Source organism: Enhydra lutris, unplaced genomic scaffold (assembly GCF_002288905.1).
Source record: "Enhydra lutris kenyoni isolate GAN:26980312 unplaced genomic scaffold, ASM228890v2 scaffoldscaffold33, whole genome shotgun sequence".
NCBI lineage: Eukaryota > Metazoa > Chordata > Mammalia > Carnivora > Mustelidae > Enhydra > Enhydra lutris.
Window position 1 is genome coordinate 10,706,839 of NW_019154117.1, and position 19,094 is coordinate 10,725,932.

At 57.6% G+C, this 19,094-nt stretch overlaps 1 protein-coding gene across 1 annotated transcript in view; it reads right to left on the reverse strand.

Annotated features, from left to right (window-relative positions):
* Positions 1 to 8,846: 8,846 nt before the first annotated feature.
* LOC111153632 (amyloid beta precursor protein binding family A member 1) overlaps positions 8,847 to 19,094 on the reverse strand; it is a 59,861-nt gene continuing 49,613 nt past the window's right edge. Inside the window, exons 9-12 of the mRNA XM_022512776.1 lie at positions 18,068 to 18,280; positions 11,942 to 12,061; positions 9,712 to 9,852; positions 8,847 to 8,918 (exon numbers count right to left, since the gene is read on the reverse strand). Coding sequence (XP_022368484.1) covers positions 8,847 to 8,918; positions 9,712 to 9,852; positions 11,942 to 12,061; positions 18,068 to 18,280 — 546 coding nt within the window. The remainder of the gene's footprint in view (positions 8,919 to 9,711; positions 9,853 to 11,941; positions 12,062 to 18,067; positions 18,281 to 19,094) is intronic.

Genomic DNA, 19,094 nt, shown 5'->3' on the forward strand with positions numbered 1-19,094 from the left:
CAGCCCAAGCCAACTGAAGAGCCTAGAGCGGGAGAGCTGGGAAGGGGTTAACAGCCAGCTGCGTGGGGGAAGAATACATGCCCCCCCCAATGCATTATAAATCACTCGCGTAGAGGATGTGTAGCACATTGCATACAGATAAATAATTTGACATCAACAATCTTTAACGTAACGCCATAACCCTGTAACTGTAGTGGGACCCAGTATTTCTTGAAAACTCCATCCTCACCAGTTCTACTGTTCTAGCACCCAGAGTAGTGTTACAACCCAGACCACAGGTCCATGCCTGGTTACTGTCCGAGTCCGCAAACACACCACTCACACCACTGACCTACGAGGGTAGCTCTGATGTGAATGTTAGCTGATGCTTTTGTTTATGTTGATGAGTAAGGCAAAGCGAAATGACTGAGGCGTGTGTCAGAATGTCCCTGTCCATCGAAGATGCGAGGGACTTCTTGGCCAAATTGGCAAATGGTTGGTTTTTCTTCTGTTTCCGTGCGAGTCACTGCTTGGTGGCCACAGACATGAAACTTTCCAGTTTAATTTATAAGAGCATTTTCTCTTCCACTTTCTTAACTGTCGACAGTCGACAAAAGGATAGGTCAAGAGTTTGCTTCTGTCTGGCGTGTAAATGCTAAGCCGCCACGGCCAATGGCGAGCTCTTGGTGTGATGTCACTGAGATCTGTTAGGAAGGGAGGACCCCAGCGCAGCAGCTGGTGTTTCCGTCGTACAGGTGATGGGGAAGCAGAGAGCATGGATTTATGGTGAAATGCAGTAAGGAATTCGTGATTGAGTTTCGATTATTTATTGCCTTTGTTTTTCAACGAGCTCTCATCCATTTTATTAAGGGCTGATAACAAAATTCTGAGAATTGCACAATGGGTTCTCGAGAGTGACGGCAAGCTGGCTGCAGCACACATGGCCAGAGGCACCCCAAACCCAGGGCCCACCTGCCCCCCTAGAGTGTCCGGGGGGCACAGTGTGAGGGTCCCCAGGGGGGAAGTAAGCTGCATGGTGTCCTCTGCACCCCTGTGGTATCTGGAGGTCGTTAGGGCCCTTAGAGGCCACGAGACCAAAACTTCCTTATCCTTCCCTGTTCCTGGCGAGCGAGGAGCTCCAGCCAGTCTGGAGACAAGACAAGTGAGTTTGGGGGCATAGGGGCGCAGTCGCTCTGCTGTCCCTCCCTCACAGACAAGGGCCTCCTACTTTCCTTCTGGTTTTCTCTTGTGATGTGGCTGGGGCTGTGGAGGTTCCATCTCTAACCCCCAGGGTGGGGAACACCCTCTACTTTTCTGCAGCCGTGTGTCCCTGGGCTGAGTTTCCTGAGTCTCTGACCCTCACTTTCCTGACAGCCAAATGGGATGCTGTGGCTGGTCACCGTGAGGACCCGACCCAGGTGTGGCCAGGGATGGGGAGGGGGCAGTTCCCAGCCATGCGCTTCACAGACCCCAGGGCTGGAACAGTTTCTCCTGCACCGCAGCTCTCCCCATGAGAGCAGTCTCATCGCGGAACTGGAAAGGTTCTCACATCTACAAACTCCGTCTTACAAAGTTCAGGAGTGGGGGCAGCCCCAGGGGCTGTGTATTCTCAGCTGGAAGGAGCTGGAGGGGAACAAAGTTGAAGCAGTTGAGCAGGCTTTCCGGAACATTCTGTGATCAGCCCCAGATGGAGCCTCTCCACTCCCGTTTCCTTCTCTGTCTGTTTGGGTTTGGTCGCTCTGAATGATGTTTGACGTTTACTGTAGGGATCAGACCTGATGCGGCTGCGGGAGCCGGGGAGGAAGTCCAGTGCGGGCTGTGCCTCTGGGTTCGCAGGGCTGGCTGTTGGAAGGAAAAGTGGATGTGCCTGGGGCTGTGGGCAAGAGACTAGAAACTGGGTCTGTCACCCGCCACCTCCCATCTCAGGGACATGGTGTCCTGCCCGAGGAACCAGCTGGATATGCCTGATCCGGGTCCCAGGAGCCACTGGAGGGGCCGCTGGATGGTCTCTGCCTAAGCCCACAGTGGGCACTGGTGGCCCAGGTGCCACGGGAGCTGCACCAGCACACAGCTCTGAGCTGACTTTCGAGGCATTTTGGCTGATATTTGTGTCTGCCATCCAAAGGTCGCTCAGACTTCTCTTGTGAACAACCCTAATTTGGAACCATACAGGAAGTGAATTCTGGAAGAACGAAGTCCCAGTGTCGCTAAGTTGACATGGTGGGAGGCTCCCACCCCGCGCTTCTGGAGCACCAAGTGCGATGGGATCCCCTCATCACGTTCTTCCAGGTTCCTATGCCTCCGCATGGAACGTTCCCCCCAGCCATGGCATCCAGAAAACTCCTACAGCACCTTCAAAACCCCACAGAGACATGCCCTCCTCTGAGAAGAGTTCCCCAACACGCCCCCTCCAGGCCTGGTTCTGTACCCAGCACGTCACGACCGCCTCTGTTGTACACGTGAGATGCCTCAAGGGCAGACTCTCTCCTCTTAACGGGGACAAGCTGTGCCTAGTTGACCGCTGAAGAAATAGTTGCTCAGGTTGGCTAGTGAACTTGGCCAGGATTGCACAGCGAGATGATGATTCGTCTAATATGGAGCTGTACTTTGAATCCCTGTTTGTGACTCTTCTGACTATAAGCCACCGTGACTAGAAAGCTGAGAAAAATGTGGCCGTTGCCCATCAGACTGTTTAGTGGCGGGGAAGGAGAGCCGTGATGTGGTGAGGCGGGTGGCGAGACTAGCAGGAGCGGAACGTGCAGTGGGCTCTGGGGAGGGCTGCCCAGGTGGCAGTGAGGCTGTGTGTCCTGCCTCTCGCAGGGCTGCCCTCCGCCTCCAGCCAGGTTAGCTCGGCTCTCAGAGGCTCCACAGGTGGCCCCCCTGAGGTCCTAGCGCTGCGCCCCCCTGAGTGTCTCCGGCAATCTAGTCCTGGCTAGTTTGAAGATAAGGACGCACCCCCCCCACCCCCCCCCCCCGCTGCAGCTGCCAGGGAGTGAGGCTCTAGTGGGCTCCTCACCTTGTGGCTTCCAGCAAGTCCTACTCCTTGTCTGGAAAAGAAGGGCCTGGGCTGGGGGGCTGAGATTCCTCATTCCCTTACCTGCATGGGCTCTTGGCATCTGGTTGTCTGGATTAGGCATTTCTCATGCTCTGCCACCAGATGGCGCCAAATCCCAGCTCCTGCCAAGTTGGTTCCCTATAAGCAAGGGGTGGTTTTGGGAAGGGATCTCAGAGGTGTGGTGGTGTGAGCTGAGCGTCTGTGTCTCTGTGTGTGTCTGTGTGTTTGCATGCAGCAGCAGAGTTCTTTCAACGCCCTACATCTACCACCATCACCCCTGCCCAGTGGAGTTCATCTCTAGCTCTTTGCTGCCTCCCTTCCTCCCCTCTAGACACATCTGCCTCCTAGTGCTGCCTCCAGCACTCCTGGCAAGATCTGGCCCCAGGGCCTTTGTGTGTGCTGTCCCTTCAGCTTGGAACACTCATCCCCCAGACAGCCACAGGGACCTCCCACATTCTCTCTCAGTGCGGCCTTTCCTAGCCATCCCACGTAAAAACCTCCAAACTCACCCCATGCTTTATTTTTAACTAGAAAAACTGTAGTAAAATAGGTACAACAAAATTTTGCCATCTTAACCGCCCTCAAGTTTGAAGTTCTGTGGCATTAACAGGCTGTGGTGTGACCCTGTTCGCCATCCACCTCCAAACCTTTTCCATGTTCCCAAACTGAAATCCGATATCCGCTGAACAACAGCCCCTATTCTGCCCTCCCCCTGCCCCAGGCAGCCACCGTTTTTCTGTCTCTACGAATCTGACTGCTCTGTCTCATGAAAGTCTACAGTACTTGTCCTTTTGGGACTGCTTTAGGCCACTTAGTTTAATGTCTTCAAGCCCTGTCCGTGTTATAGCCCGTGTCACCGTTGGCTTCCTTTTCGAGGCTGTGTGATATTTCTATACGGGCTTTAGATGTCCTGTTTGGATTCCTCATTCGTCTGCTGATACCCACCTGCGCTGCCCCCACTCTTGTGAAGAATGCTGGGGCGAACCTGCTCTTTTCCAGGCTTTACTTCGCTGCACAGCACGGAGCCCCATCCAGCTGTCTCCTTCAGCCCCCGGCCAGATGTCCTGACGATTGCTTTTCTGTGGACGAGATCCCCTTACAGTCCTAGTGCTCCCTTTAAGGCACTAGGGCCAGCTACAGCCCACCTAGCCGTTTTATCTTCCCGTTCCTTTTGAATGTCTATAACTGCGGGCTCCCTCAAAATGCTCTTTGGACCAGCCTTAGTGTTCTGTCACTGAGTTCATCTTTGCTACGTGTTCATCCTGTATGTGTAGGAGACTCAGAGTTTTAACTTTTAAAAAGTTACACATAGACATACCAGAGGTTTTTCTTACCAGAAACTATGCATTTGTGGGATGACATCAGCTCCATCCGTTTCTAAGGCTCTGCCAGCCAAGTTGGGGCTTCCGGGGCCCCGGGGCCACCTGAGCTGCGCAGAGACACTGCCAGCACCCCTGGGGCGAAGTGGCAGACAGCGTCTGCGGACCTGGGTCTGCGGGTGCGGGAGGGTGGGCGTGCTTGCTCTCACACGCCGGGGCGGCCCCTTCGCAGACCTCCCGGGAGCTGAGCACATTGTAGGGAACCGTGCACCTTGTAAAGGCTTTGAACGCGTCCGCTGACCCTTGCCGGGTCCCCACCAGATAGACGTTCTTCTGCAGATGAGGAAGCAAGCTTGGGGCGGTGGGGGTTGAGGGATGGACGGAGGAGTGCGGTGTAAGGGAAGTGATGGAGGACTAAGATGAAGGTTGTGTGTGACGGGAGGGGTAAGTGGATTTTTCCCTCGATTTCGGCAATTGCAGGGGAGATGGAGTGGAGGGGGGATGGTGTGAGGGGCTCCCCCTCCCCCGGGCAGGGGCAGTCACACCCACAGGGGACTGTCGTCTCCTCCAGGGGGCTGGCTGAGAGGTACCCATGAGTAAGCCTGCACCCCCACCCCCCGCCGCTGCTCCCGCCCGGTGCTGGTGACACAAGGGGACCCCCAGGACCCCCCTCCCAGGGTGCTGGGATGTCCACACTAGCAGGCGACACAGCCAGTGTTGAGCGGGTTTCAGAAGACGCCTGGGCCCTGGGCAGAAGCAGGCCCTCCGTGAGGGCCACGGGGTGGCCTGCGGTGGAGGGGGTGGGGGATGGGGAAGACCCTCTGGTTCCCCTACCTGGGGCCCCTCACTGTCCCTTCCCCGAAATAATAGGACGCTTGGCCAGGGCCAAGAGGTGAAGTTCATATTTATTGTTGAAGCAACCCTTACAGACATCAGCGTTCCGTTAAGTAAAGGAAGAGAACACACCGACTACATGACCCCCCGCGCGGCAGAGGGGCGGGCGGGCGGGCCGGGCCCCGGGGACCACGCTGGTGGAGAAGTACATTCAGTGGGTGTGCGGCGCCAACGTTCCAGGCTCACGGGCATATATACTGTATTTATATAATTTATATTTATATATAGAGATCGAGTTTTGTGTATACAAAGAACGATATTGTTACAAATACAATACTCTACTTGTCCCAAGCTTTACAGTAAGCTCTGTTGCACCCTCTTTACAGACGGTAGTACACGTTCACACTGCAGGGGCTGCACTGGATATGTACAAGGAGTTTCCTTCCCACGGGGTCCTCACGCACGCACTGCCTTGACGGGGGGTGGGGACTGAAGGATCGGGGCGTATGTCCCCGTTGGCCGGGACCAGGGAGGGCGCAGACAGACGCGGAACTCAAACCAGCCAGCGGCCTTGTCAGCGGGAGAGTAAACATATCTGGAAGGAGGTGGCCCTTGGTTGTAAACAGTGGTAACAGCCACACCACTGGGTCAAGGGACCCAAGTGGGGCTCGTGGGTGGGTTTCCTCAGCGTGCAGATGGGGGTGTGGAGTGCGAATGGGGGCCTTGGGGGCGGGGGGAGTGATGGGGGAGGTAGTAGGTTACTCTGGGACTCTCTGAGGCCGGTGGGGGGTGGGCAGCGTCCGGACAGCAGACCTGCACGCGGAGGCTCGGTGGCCAGTGCCCCGGGGTTGGCTCGGGGCCCCACGGGGCCCTCTCTGGTGACGGAGCGGACGCTGGGTCTTGGTCTCTGGGGGTTTCCTCCTCTCGCAAACCCAAGGTGGACGGTGGCTCCCTGAAATGCTCCCAGGGGAGAAGGCAGAGACGATGCGTTCTGGGTGCATCCTGGCCAGACTGGGGGTGGACGGATCTGAGAAGCTGTCCCCAAAGCTGAGTCACTGGCACGTCATCCCAGCCTAGCAGCTGGAGTGGCTTTTTGCCCGGGCCCTCTTGGGAAGCTGCTCTGTATAGTCTCCCCCAGGAGATGGGGTTCGGGCATTTACACTTGTAACTACACACATCGGGATGCTGGAAGGGAAAGACCACCCCGTCCCATGGGGTTCCCCAGAACAGACGTGCTGACACTTCCGAGCCCGCCTCCTTGGCTAACTGAAGGTGGGTGACCCCCCTCCCCCATCCGCTGGGAGCAGGGAGAAGGGGCTCGAGCCAGGCCCACCCATGCCGAGCTCTAGGAACACCGCTATCCGGGTGTGAGGGGCCACTCCGACGGACGGAAGGGTCGTGGTGGACAGACCCCCCTCCTCTCGGGAGAGCTCACCAGACGGGCTTTTCCGGCAAACGCTGCCGAACGTGCCAAGATTTCTGTGCCACAGCGACAGAACAGGTGTCCGGTCTCCCCTCGCCTTTGGGTGGAGGTGCTTCCTTATAACTAAGGGGAGACCGCCCCGGGCTGTGCTCGGGGAGCCCCCCGTCTGCTGGCCCGTCAGGGACAGGCCTCCGCCCAGGTGTTCGGGCAGCAGGAGGACCTGAGCCCCTCCCATGATTAGCCAAGGCTCCTGATGCCTAAAACACCAAGAATGCTTTGTTCCTATTTCACCCAGTCTTTCTGCCAGAGGAAGGACGGACGATGGCTCCTGAGACTTCCTTACATCGTCAGACACCCCACCGTGTGGCCACCGGAGGACCTGGAGCCACGATCTGCTGCTCCTGGCTGTGGCGGGGCTGGCCGTGGGGCTGAGCACCCTCAGAAAGTCCAGGGGTCCTGACTGTCCACGCCGGCGCCCCTGGAGAGGGGGCAGCCCCTCGCCGGAGAACGTTCAGGAGGCGGCAATCCCTCTGCCTTAGCGCTTGTACTACAGTGAAATCAAGGCCAGCCACCGACGCCTTTGGAACCTTCGGCTCTCCTGACTCTCAGAAAACAGGAGGCACAGCCATCCCAGGGGAACCGACTGCTTTGGGGGGGGGCGGGCTTTTGTTCCTGTTTTTTAAAACCCCCTTTCCTCCCTCCATTCGACACATGAATACACCAGCTGACGTGTGCTCGCCGAATTCCTATTTCCACAGACACAACATAAATGTCCCGGTGCAGAGAACAGGGACTATATTAATATCACAAAATATATTAGTTTCTCTTCCCCCGTCTCTGCTGAGGTCAGGAACGAAACAAAACGAAAACCAGACCGACCCACACCCACCTACATGAACACAAAATGCTCTTTGGACCCAGAATAAGTGACAACTGGCTCAGAATAATATTATGAAAACACCCGCACTGAACTGAGACCCAGCCCACGGATGAGGCACCTGAAGGGGACACTCGAAGCTCTCGGACTCACGAGGCAGCTGTTTCTAGCACACGCTTGGGGATTCTTAGGCATAGGGGGGAGGTCATTCCTGTCCTCCTAGTTGTGTGGTTTATTACTGTTCTGGCCTCTGACCATCCTGTGCTGCCTCAGGGGCCCTGAGCAGAGGAGAAAGCTGGTCCTGCCTTGGGCACCCGGGCCCTCTTCCTCGGGCGGGAGCAGTCCGTCGTTCCCAGACTCCCCACATGTAGGTGGAGTGGGGGGCACGGGGGGAGCCCACTAATGCTCTCTGAGCCCAGGTGGTGCCGGAACCAGGCCTCAGCCCCCGAGGGAGTGTGTCTCTCAGGACAGGGCTGGGCAGCCCTGTAGGCCACCCAGAACAGGGGAAGGGGCCTCCCAGAGAGGCCATGGGGGCCTTCCAGAGGCCAGGTGTGCCTCACTGGTGATGGGAGGTGGTGAGAGGGACTGTATACGTGTGTGTGCGACAGCGGGGGGAGGGAGCCCCTGCCCATGCTTATCTGATGGTGGGTAACCTCGGAGGACCCAGGGAGGCCGCCCTCCTGAACCGCTGAGCCTTCTGCAACGAGATGGTGCCCCAGGCAGCTCCCCTTCGACCCTTGGGTGAGAAGGCTCACGTTAAACAACACAATGATGTTGAACCTAAAACTAGCTACAGAAGAGGCCTAAGGTTGGCTCAGAAATTCTGGGCAGAGATGCGGGGCGTCCCTGGTCCACAGCTGGCAGGGCAGATCTTTAAAGACGCAGCTGGTCCCTGCCGTCCCCCCACATTCCCACGCGCCGCCCGAAGGAGAGCGGGACCAGGGGCTGGAGGGCGGGCTTGGCTGTGTCCATGCTCTCCCTGCCCTGAGGAGCACCTCCTAGAGGCCTAGGCCCGCGCTCTCTGGGAGGGAGGGCTCCCTGTGAGCAGCACCCGCCCTCCTCCAGACCCACCCCCGGGGGCCCTCCAGGACGGTGCGCGCTGGGCCGACACCCGGTGGGCCGTGGCTGCTCTCCATCCTCCAGGGGGTGCAGAGAAAACTTCCCTGGCATTAAAAAAAAAAAGAAAAAAATGTGCAGACCAGAGAGAGATACGGAGCAAAGAGGTCTGCGGATTCTTCTCTTCCTGTGTGGAACCGGTGCTGGGCGTGAGGGGGACGTCTCAGTGGGCACAAGATGCAGAACGAGAAACACACCACGAGTGAGGGCAGTCCTCCATGCAAGCCGCCCACGGGCGCGGCCTCAGATGTACACGGGCTGCTCCTGCGCGGTCAGCAGTCGGTACATGGCCGCCGGCATCGTCTTCATGTGGATCTGGGGGTGGGAAGGCACGTCAGGGGGCCAGAGGCCGGGGGCTGGGGAGGCATCGACCCCTGTGGCCCCGGGTGGGGGGCAGCACCTCTAACCACAGGGGGCTTTGAAGACTCCCACCCCCCACCCCCAACCCCCAACAGAGACCTGACCCTGGCCTCCTGGAAGAGAGGAATCCACGGGCTTTCTAAAATGTTTGGGGCGGCAGAGAGAGAGCAATGGCAGCCAGACAGGATGTGTTTTCCCAGCCAATGCCATGTTCTTGCTCTCATCAGGCTGTGTTTGGGGTTTTTTGTCCCCCACCCAAGAAGGAAAACCTAAGGAGAATGACGGTGGTTTTTCACTGTTCCCACCCCCTCCTTCCCTTGTAGGTCAGGTGGTGCAGGAAGGGGGCCTGGGAACAGCCATCCCGACCTCAGGAGGCCCTGGAGGGGGGACTCTGTTGATTAGACTCCATCGAAGACGTCCATCTCCCCAGCACGTTAACTGGAAAGACGGACAGAACTCGGGCGGCTCCTGAGGGAAGCCCCATGGATGAATCCGCGAGTCCAAAGTGGAAGGAGAGCAAATAATGCGAGAGAGACTGGCCCCCACTGGCAGGAGCTGCTCTGAGGCCCGGCTGGTCACGGGGCTAGGTCTGGGCCGACACGGACGGTTCTGGCTGGCGCTCGGGGCTGGGGACCGGAACGGACACTCCCTGGAAGGCCTGGGAGGGGCCGCACGAGTGCAAGGCCAGGGGTGCCAGGGGCACCAGGGGCACCAGGGGACCACCCCTCCACTCCCCGCTGGCTCCTACCTCTCCCACCGCATTGGAGAGGATGTGGACGATCTTCTCGTGGGGGGTGGCCACCACGCTCTGCCCGTTGATCTCAATGATCCGGTGTCCCACGCGGACGCCGCCTCGCTCCGCGATCCCCCCTCGCATGAGGCTGCAGATCTGTCGGGGTCAAAGGCCGCGTTACCCTTCAGGGCAGCACCACGTGGTGGGCGCGGGGTGGGGACAGGCCTGTCCTTCTTGGACCCCCTGCCTTCTCATCCCTAAGAAGCTTCTGTGGTTACTTTGGGGGCAGGTGAATCTCTCGGTTTCTTTTCACAACACACAGGACCATGTGCCCATGAGCTCCGCGTGTCATGGGGTGTCACAGCCCGCTGAGCTCTGATCGCTTGTCGTCGCAGCTGGGGCCGGGGAGACAGAGCCGTGTAGGGGTGGGACTCGAGACCCCTGGGACTTGAACATCGAGCTGGCTCATGTTCGAAGCCTGCTTTCCGGGGTCACAGTTACACGAGCCCAAGTGTGGCCAGCTCCCTTGTTCAAACTCACTTCTCACGGAACGGCCACTGTGGCTGGCTTCCGCCGCCGCAGGGCCAGGCCCGCAGCATGCCAGAGGTGTGCTCTCTCCAGGACCTGGGGGGCTCTGGGCTCAGTCCTGGGGGCCCAGACATCCCCACCTCACACAAAGCATCAGATTTTCCCCGAAAAAACATGTTCTGAATTTACAGAGGTGACTTTTCACTTCAGATCATGCATCTTTTCAGCCCGTGTAGACAAGACCTCGGCATTCTGTGACAATGTGCTGTGTCTGGGTGTGTGGACACTGTGGGCCTCGGGGTACCCTGGGGTCAAACACTGCGAAGGTGGTTCCCACACTTCAGACAAAACCAACGGATCCGCTGCTGTCGTCCATCCACCCTTTGTGCATATCTGAACAACTTCTCAAGTTATTTGAATATGAACAAAGTGAACAAAGCCAGCGGATAAAAGCAGCCATCTGCCCCAAACCATGAGGAGGACCCTGGCTCCCCAGCCCAGCACGAGGCCACTGAGGTACGAAGAACAGGTGGGGGGCGGGATGTTTCCACACCAGCGGGGAGCCTCAAGGGTATTTCTAAAGCTTGAAAACATAGCGAAATAAATTTTTAATAACTTAAAACTCTTAACTGCAACTCAAGGGGGAAGAGAATAGGGTTCTTCAATTTGGAAAGATGGAGGCAAACAGAGGGAGGGCGCATCTAAAACCTAAAAGTCAAGAGGGTCACAGACCGTGGACAGGACTGTCCTCACAGCCCAGACCTCCTGTGAGTCCAGAGCGAGGCAAACCAGGACCAAGGGGAGCAGTACTGAGTATGGCCTTTCAGTCTGGGACGGAGTTGTTCTGGAAAGTTCTGTGAATGGATCTACCTCATGCGACTGAATTGTAGGCTTAAAAATGGTTTGAATGGGGGCGCCTGGGTGGCTCAGTGGGTTAAAGCCTCTGCCTTCGGCTCAGGTCATGATCTCAGAGTCCTGGGATCGAGCCCCGCATCGGGCTCTCTGCTCGGTGGGGAGCCTGCTTCCCCCCCACCCCTGCTCTCTCTGCCTGCCTCTCTGCCTGTGATCTCTCTGTCAAATAAATAAAATCTAAAAGAAAAAAAAATGGTTTGAATGGTCCGTTTAGCACTGTGTGTATGTTACCACAGTAAAGAAAAAAAAAAAGGAAGTATTGTTTCAACGCAGACATCCAAGTGATGAAAATACTCTTCAGTCCTACCGTGCTATTCCAGGTTAAAAGAGCGAGATGGAGACCAGGCGTGGGTCAGGGGCCCAGGGGGCTCCCTCCGGGGCTGTGCCTGGAGTCACCAGGGAGCCCGCCCCGCCCCAGTGCTGCACACTCGGGGGCTGGGGGACAGCGGCTCTGCAGGGGCTCACGTGAGCAGCCCCCCCAGGCCCAGAGGGGTTGGAAGGGCTCAGGGGCACATCCCAGACCGTCTCAAGTTGGCAGCTGGGAGCAGCACCCTGCCTCGTCCCCGAGAGCTGCAGGGCCCGGCTGTGGGAAGCACCTTTCCCTTCTCGTGGGGAAGGCCCAGAATTCTCTGCCCGGACGGGATCTGCCCGCGCAGGAAGCCCAGCGGCCGCCCCCACTCAGCCCTCGCCTTGCTGCACACATTCGGGGACCTGCCCGGCTCTCCGAGAGTAAACACATAAGATCCGGCACGAGCCAGAGCGGTGTGTGTCAGGCCTCGGCGAGGGGGCGCGGAGCCGCACTTACGATTCCGTTCTGGACGCTGAAGCCCAGCTGGTAGCGCAGGTCCGGCCTCCTGATCAACACGGTGGTCACCGGGGGGCACCGCACGATGTTCAGCTTCACCCGGGGCTGGTTCTTCAGGCCCTGGAACGGGAACGGGGCACGTGGAGACGGCAGCCAGGAGCGGGCAGAGGAGATCAAAGCAGACGGCACCGAAGGCCAAAGGAGCCCCAAGTGGTCTTATTTTGGGGACCCGTGAAGCAGCCCCACACACGCCGACAGTGCCCGAGCAGGGATAACCCACGGCCTGAAGAGACAACTCAGGCTCCAGAGAGGTCACGGACCCCGCCCCCGCGGCCAGTGCGCTCCGAGTGGGGGAGTGTGGTCGGGTGGGAGCGACCAGTCGGCCACCACCGTGTCGGCACCGCATGTGAGCACCGCACCATCACTGTCCCTCCAAACCCACCCCGATGACGAAACCAGCCGAACCGCCCGTCACTGAGCACGGCCTCCGGCCACCCACCGGGGCCATCTCCCTCGGTCTCCTCGACAAACTGCAGATCTATGTCCATTTTATAGAAGAAAAAACTGAGGCTCAGAGACTCTCGGCAACTCACACCAGCAGCGGATCCAACCCCATGTCTGCTGTGTTTCCAAACCCAAGCGTTTTCACCGACACCACAACGCCCCACACAGACAGCGGGAGGCTGTGTATCACGATGAGCCAGGTTTGCTCAACAAAGACGCCAGGGAGAACGTCAGGAAGACAAACCTGTGCCACCAAATCCTTCCTTCTGGCCTGCACGGGGCCTGTTTCCAGCTGACTTTCCTACCTGGTGAGAGTCCAGGGCTCCTGCCCTCTGAGCCCCGCCTGCCCCCAGTGGACGGCCGCTGGTGCTCTCGGCCTGAGTGTGGACGGGGCCCAGTTTAACATCCCACCTCTAGCCTCTCTGCCCCTCCACTTGGTGTTCTGAACCGCTCGGCTTTCTGCGGGATTGGAGGCTCCCTGTGGCTGCACTTCAGCTAAGGGTGACTTGGGGTGCACACGCAGGCAGCCCTCACCAGCCACTCTCTGTGGTTCCGGAAACTTCTCTAGGAAACTTCTCTGGTTCACAACGCGACGATGTCACAGCGGAGCAGCAGCTGAGCCGAAGCAGCCGCTGTCCTGGTCCACGGGGGAGCCAGGCTTCCGCACATGGGGCCCACGGTCCCCACCCACGGGGCCGGATGGGAGGTCACAGGGCCTGTGCTCATGCTGTGCTTCTGCTTTGGCAGCTGGGGGGGCCTCAACTCTCTGCCCCCTGCGTCCTCCACCTCAGGCTCCTTGTGGCCCCGACAAGCGGCGGTGACACCCGGAGGTCCCTTCCCGTCCTGGCTCTGACTTCACAGCTTCCCCTGCTGCTCTTTCCCTAGCGTATCTGCCGACAGCACCGCGTCTTGACTATTATGCTTAAAAACACCCGTTTCTATGACGTCAAGGAGGCTTGTTTTGGGGGGTGGTGCTCAGATATGAATGAATGTACGGCTGACCCTTGAAGATGCAGGGGTCAGGAGCGCCGACCCCCTCCCCGCCCACTGGTGCAGTAAAATCTCACGTGTATAAACCGAACAGGTAACAGCCTCATCGATAACACGAACGGTTAACCCAGACTTGGTGTGTGGCTTCTACGCTGGTTTCTCACAGTAAAGTCAGCTCGAGAGAACCGACGTTATTAGGAAAGTCACAGGGAAGAGAAAATACGGGTATGGTTCTGTGCTATTATTTCTTGAAACACACCCACGATTCCGTGCTGTTCACGGGGATACCGCGTTTCTCCCTCAAGTGCCTCCTCTTTCTCAGTCACTGGCAATTATCGGTCACCCTCAGTGTGCCCAGGCAGGTGTCAGGCACCGGGAGGGGGGCGGTGGGGGGCTGTGGACACATGTGGGGCCACCGGAGGGTTGAGCTCCTGACCCCGCTCCCTCCACAGTCACATACCCAGAGATCAGGAAGCTGTGGGAAACCAGACGGAAGTAATGCTTAAGAAACCAGCAGAGTAGTGAAAAGCACAGCCTCGGATAAAGCCATCTGTTTTGAATGTTTCTACCTATTAACCGCTGGGGTTACACAGGTAGGTTTTGTGAGGCCTGGGGAAACCTTCCGGGCACCCTGAAATGCCAGAGAACGACTCGATTTTCTCGATCAACTAAAAACAGAAAAAAGTTCACATCGTTCTGGTGGGTTCCGTGTGTGTGTGTGTGAGAATTAAGAGGCCTGATTTGTCCCTCAGTGAGTGAATTTCTAGACTGGGGACATGTGCTACAGGGCTAGGCTTCAAGAGAGGGGCCGTTTGGAACACCAGACCACGCGTCTGCCGGCCGTCCCCGAGCGATGATTCAAGGTGCGGCCTATTAGACGTTGGATTTCTGAGCTGCCATTTTACAGGAGGTGACAGACACAAGTGGTCATTCTGTCCCCATGGCTGACCATAGTGGAATGGTGTAGCTGATTAAGAAACACTGTGGGAGGGGAAGGGGAGGGTGGAAAGGATGGGAGAGGGGAGAAGCCAGAATGGTTTCTATAGAAACAGGAAAGCCAGACCACGATGAGCCCGCGGAAGGAAGGGGAAGCAGTGCTCTACTTTAGGAAAGAAAAAAAAAAAAAAAAGTCAGGAGGGAAGGACCATGGAGGCAAATAAACTGGCCGACTGCTGAGAGGCTTTGCCTTCGGAATTACGACAGGAGAAGTAATGGCTAGGGAAGAAAGCAATTAAAATGATTAAAATGACTCCGTGCCTATAACTCTATTCTAGAAATGCGTTGTTTCCATGGTTTACACCCTCGTTTTTCAAGCTGCATTGGAGGAGGGTGATGTCATCACCAGTGCAGACAAAGAAGCCCGTGATGGACCTGGGGCAGCCGCCCATGTTCAGCAACGGCCCCAGGTGTCTCACGTCCAAGTTTTCGAAGCGGTGATTGATCAGGGTGAGAGGCGCTTGCTAAATTCACGGCAAGCGGCCTCGGCGCGGCACCGAAACAGGCCACGCTCCGCGGCGCCCGGAGGAAGCCCCGCACGTTCCCCGCACTGGTCCCGGGGAGGGGCCGTGGGAGCCGGGGGGCTCGGGGTGTGGGGGGAGGCGGAAGAGAGCATGTTGTCTGGGGAGTTTTAAACCACCATCCCCCCTCCCCCCGCTGGAAGTCCTCATCAGGCACCGGCTGGATTTCTAGCTGACATCAGTGCTCGAATTCTGGCCCCAGCCAGGCTGGGCTGGCCCCACGTCGGCACCAGACACGGAAGCACATCCCCGGACACCCCGTCCTCCCCTGCGGAGGGCGCCCACGGAGGCCCTGATGTCTTGCTCTGCGTTTTCTGCGGTGCTCTTTCATCGCCATGTGGCCTTCTAATTCTCTGATCCCACACAGACCCTTTTACAGACCTCCGAGATCGGTTCCCAGCAGCAACGAACGCTTCCCCTGCGGAAATGGCTTCGATGGTGGTCCGACTGGTCGCTCGCAGAGCAAGCGGTGTGTCCACCCCGCCGGGCGGCCCAGCGGAGAGGAGAGGAGTCCCCGTGTGGTCGCAGAGCCTGGCACTGCCTTTGTGGGCTCAGCCTCCTGCATCTGGCCTGCCTCCCTGGGCCTAGATGCAGCTGAACTCTGGGGAAACCCAGGCAGGTCCTCTGCAAGCCAGGTGCCCAGGGGAGGGGGCTGGCTGCTGTGGGGCGGGGCGAGGTGACCGGGGCTGCCTGGCAGGTGATACTGGCTGCCCCCTGCACCTCTTCCCGCGAGACGCCGTAACACGCCTCCTCCCTGGCTGTCTCGACCTCAGCTGTCTCCTGGGGAAGAGGACACAAGATCCCTTCACTGAGAACCACTGCCCCAGGGGCCAACCAGACACTGCCCAGCGACGTCACGGGGGCTGAGTGTCCTTGCTCCATGGCAGACCCCTGCGTGACCCTGAATGATTACATCACCTCTCCGTGCCTCAGTTTCCTTGTGTGTACGGCAGGCACGACACCAGCCCCTACCCTGCAGCAGGCTGCCGTGAAGGCTCCATCAGCAAATGCGCACGTTCCCGGAACGACGCCAGGGGCGCAGCGCCCAGCAGCTGGTAGCGTCTCGTCTCCCCAGCAACACCAAGCTCGTGGGCGCAGACTGCCTCCACCGCGTCTGGTTCCCAAGGCCCCTCAGCGCTTCTCACGCACACACCATGCTCACAAGTGCCCTGCTGACCAGTGTGAAAGGGCATCTGTGAACTTTCGCCCGTGTGACTCAGTTGCCAAACGTACGTGCATCCTGTATCCCCACTCCAGCCCCTGCCCCTGGCCTTGCCACAAGACCACGGCACCAGCTCAGCCTTCCCTGACCGGATCCGACTTGTCTTGGCCACCTGCAAAGCCAGCCCCCTGCCCATCGGTTCAAGCAGGAACCCCCGAAGGCCTCTTTCTATGTCTTACCCCTCCTTCCAAGTCCCCCTTCGAAATCAGAAAAAGCTCCTTCCTCTGCATGGCTCTAGCTCTTCACCTCTCTGTTGCCATTAGGGTCCACTGAACCCTTTTATTTTTTAAGATTTTATTTGTTTGATAGAGAAAGAGCACATGCATGAGCCTGGGGGCAGGGGAGAGGGAGAGGAGGAGGAAGAGGGAGGGGCAGACTCCCCACTGAGCAGGGAGCTGACATGGGGCCCTATTCCAGGACCCCGAGATCACGACCTGAGCCGAAGGCAGACGTCTACCCAACTGAGCCGCCCAGGCGCCCCAACACGGAACCTTCCAGTTATGAATTATCCTCCCCGTGCAGGCTGACATTCTGGCTTCCCCGTAGCTCAGCTCAGCCTAACGGAGGCCCAGTAAAACACGTCTCAATGAATACGTACGTTCAAAGTAGGTTCATCTTTTTTTTTTTTTAAGTAACTTCTACACCCAAAGTGAGGCTTGAACTCACGACTGCAAGATCAGAAGTCAAACCTCCACTGACTGAGCCAGGCGGGCGCCTCTCGGTTCTTTAATCTTTAACGTACGTTGAGAAGGGGTAGAAGTTATTTAAGTGTACGATGTAGCAAACATAAATGAGGCCCAAGAGGACCCTTTTCTCCCTCAGGGTAAGATAATCTTGTGAGGAATCAGAACACATCTGTGTCATGAAGGACAAAGAGGCACCCATCCCTGCGTCCTCTACACTCACTTTGACTTCCACGGTCGGACTGCCCAGCCATGGATGCTGGCTTTTGTGATTTTTTCCTTAGTTTGGAATAAGGTGGATTCATTTTCCCTCTGTCTCGCCTACACACGCACACGGCTGAGCTCTAGCTCCCAGGCCTTCAGGGAACCCTGAGGGACGAGAGTGTGTCGTGGAATCCCGGTGTGCCTGTGGGTCTCGGGGCCTGGCGGGGCCGGGGTCGACAGACATGGTAACGAAGGCGGAATGTCCCTACTGGCCATGCTGCTGGCAACTCCCGATGTGTGCGACAAACTACACACAAGTGCTTGGTTTCTAAGAAGAAAATCTAATTTCTTCCTCTCAAATACCCACGTTTTAGTCTCGCCTGAGTAGCTATTCTCAGTCTTAGGCAAGAGTGTCCGTTTGGGCTGAACGAGACGTAATTAGGCTCAGGCGTGAGAGGGAGCACACAGCCTGCACCACAAGTCCCCCCTTCTCACGACACCGGGCGCGTGTGGATCCCGTTATCCGCAAGCTCTGGGGCAGGACACGCTTGCTTGGATCACCGCTGCGGCCACTGCGAAGGAAACTGTGCTCTCGGACTTGAAGCGCTGCCATGATTTCCAGCGGGGATGGCCCACGACCTCAAGTGCATCTAGCTGACTCTAAGTGACAGGGCTCCTGAGCGGCGGGAAATTCAGTTAAGGCTGAGACTGGCTTAGGGAAAGGGAGTGCTGTGATTGACTAGTGATGTCTGCAAGGTGCACCATACAGACAGTAGTATTATGTGAGCCAAATATACCGTCTTTGATGTAGGAACGATTTCAGGGAGGAGTCTGCGTTAGTGACTTGGTGGTTCAGAGCTTGAGTGCGGGCCCAGACTTTTATTACCTGTGTCCCCCCTCCTCTGGGCGTGACACTGTGTCTGCTCAGAACATGAATGACTGAAAAGCGGTCCCATGTCCTCCATCTCAGGTGTGTAACATCAGCCCCTTTCCCACCTCCAGGTACCTTGATGATGCTCTGGCAGGTAGACAGAGGCAAGCCCACCAGACTGGTGCCGTTTATGGACATGATCTGGTCCCCGATGTTCAGCTTCCCCGATTTCTCGGCAGGCCCCCCGTGCATCATGTTGGCTATGATCACGGTGGGCAAGATGGACCCCCAGCCAGACTCCACGATCACCACCCCCAGGATTTCTCCTTTCTGCTTCTCTATGAAGACCTGAAAGGAAACCACAAAACCAAAAACCTAAATCAACAGCCACCTGGGGCAGCGACACACATCAAAGCCTCCCCCCGCACCCCCCAACTTCCCATCGTCACTAAAGGAGAACGGCATCTCCCTGCCGGTTCTGACCCGGACAAGCCCTGTCCTCTCTGGATTCCACGGCATTTGGTAAGAAATGATGCTGTCTCTCGACGCCTGTTCCAAGGGAGCAAGCTTGCCGCGGCCAGATGAACAGAAAGGGCTCCAGGTGCTTTTCTCCTGCGGTCCCCGGGGAGCGGGAGGAGAGGCTATGTGGCTGGGGACATCGGGGGGGGGGCATTTACGATTTCCAGAAATAGGTTCTGGAGTCTCTACACAGGCTGCCCTATTCCACAGCGCTCACCAACACCCCCCCCCCCGCCCCCAGCATTTAAGAGTCTTGAGGTAAAAATAAGTAAACAGACATTACAGAAACATTTCTTTGCAAGGAGCAAGCTGAAGAGAAAGGAAAAAGGAGGGGGGCTAAGGTTATCACAACCAACATGGTTGGAGGTGCACGTAGGAAGACCGTATTTCTAGACAGACGGAGTTCTGTGTGGCCCTCCTTGGCAGGGTGGAGAAGACAGGAGTCAGGTCTGATACCTGCAGCCTGCGAAGGTTTGCAGAGACACTACAAAGGGACACAACACTTTCTGAAGCCTCTGACAAAAAGTGTACGTATGTATTGATTCCTAGTCACAGCTGGAGGCTGCTGGGGTCTGACAATGCCCCGCCCCCCCGCAGGCTGGCATCCCTGCCCCTTCTCCAGGCCGCTGAAGCTTGCTGCTGG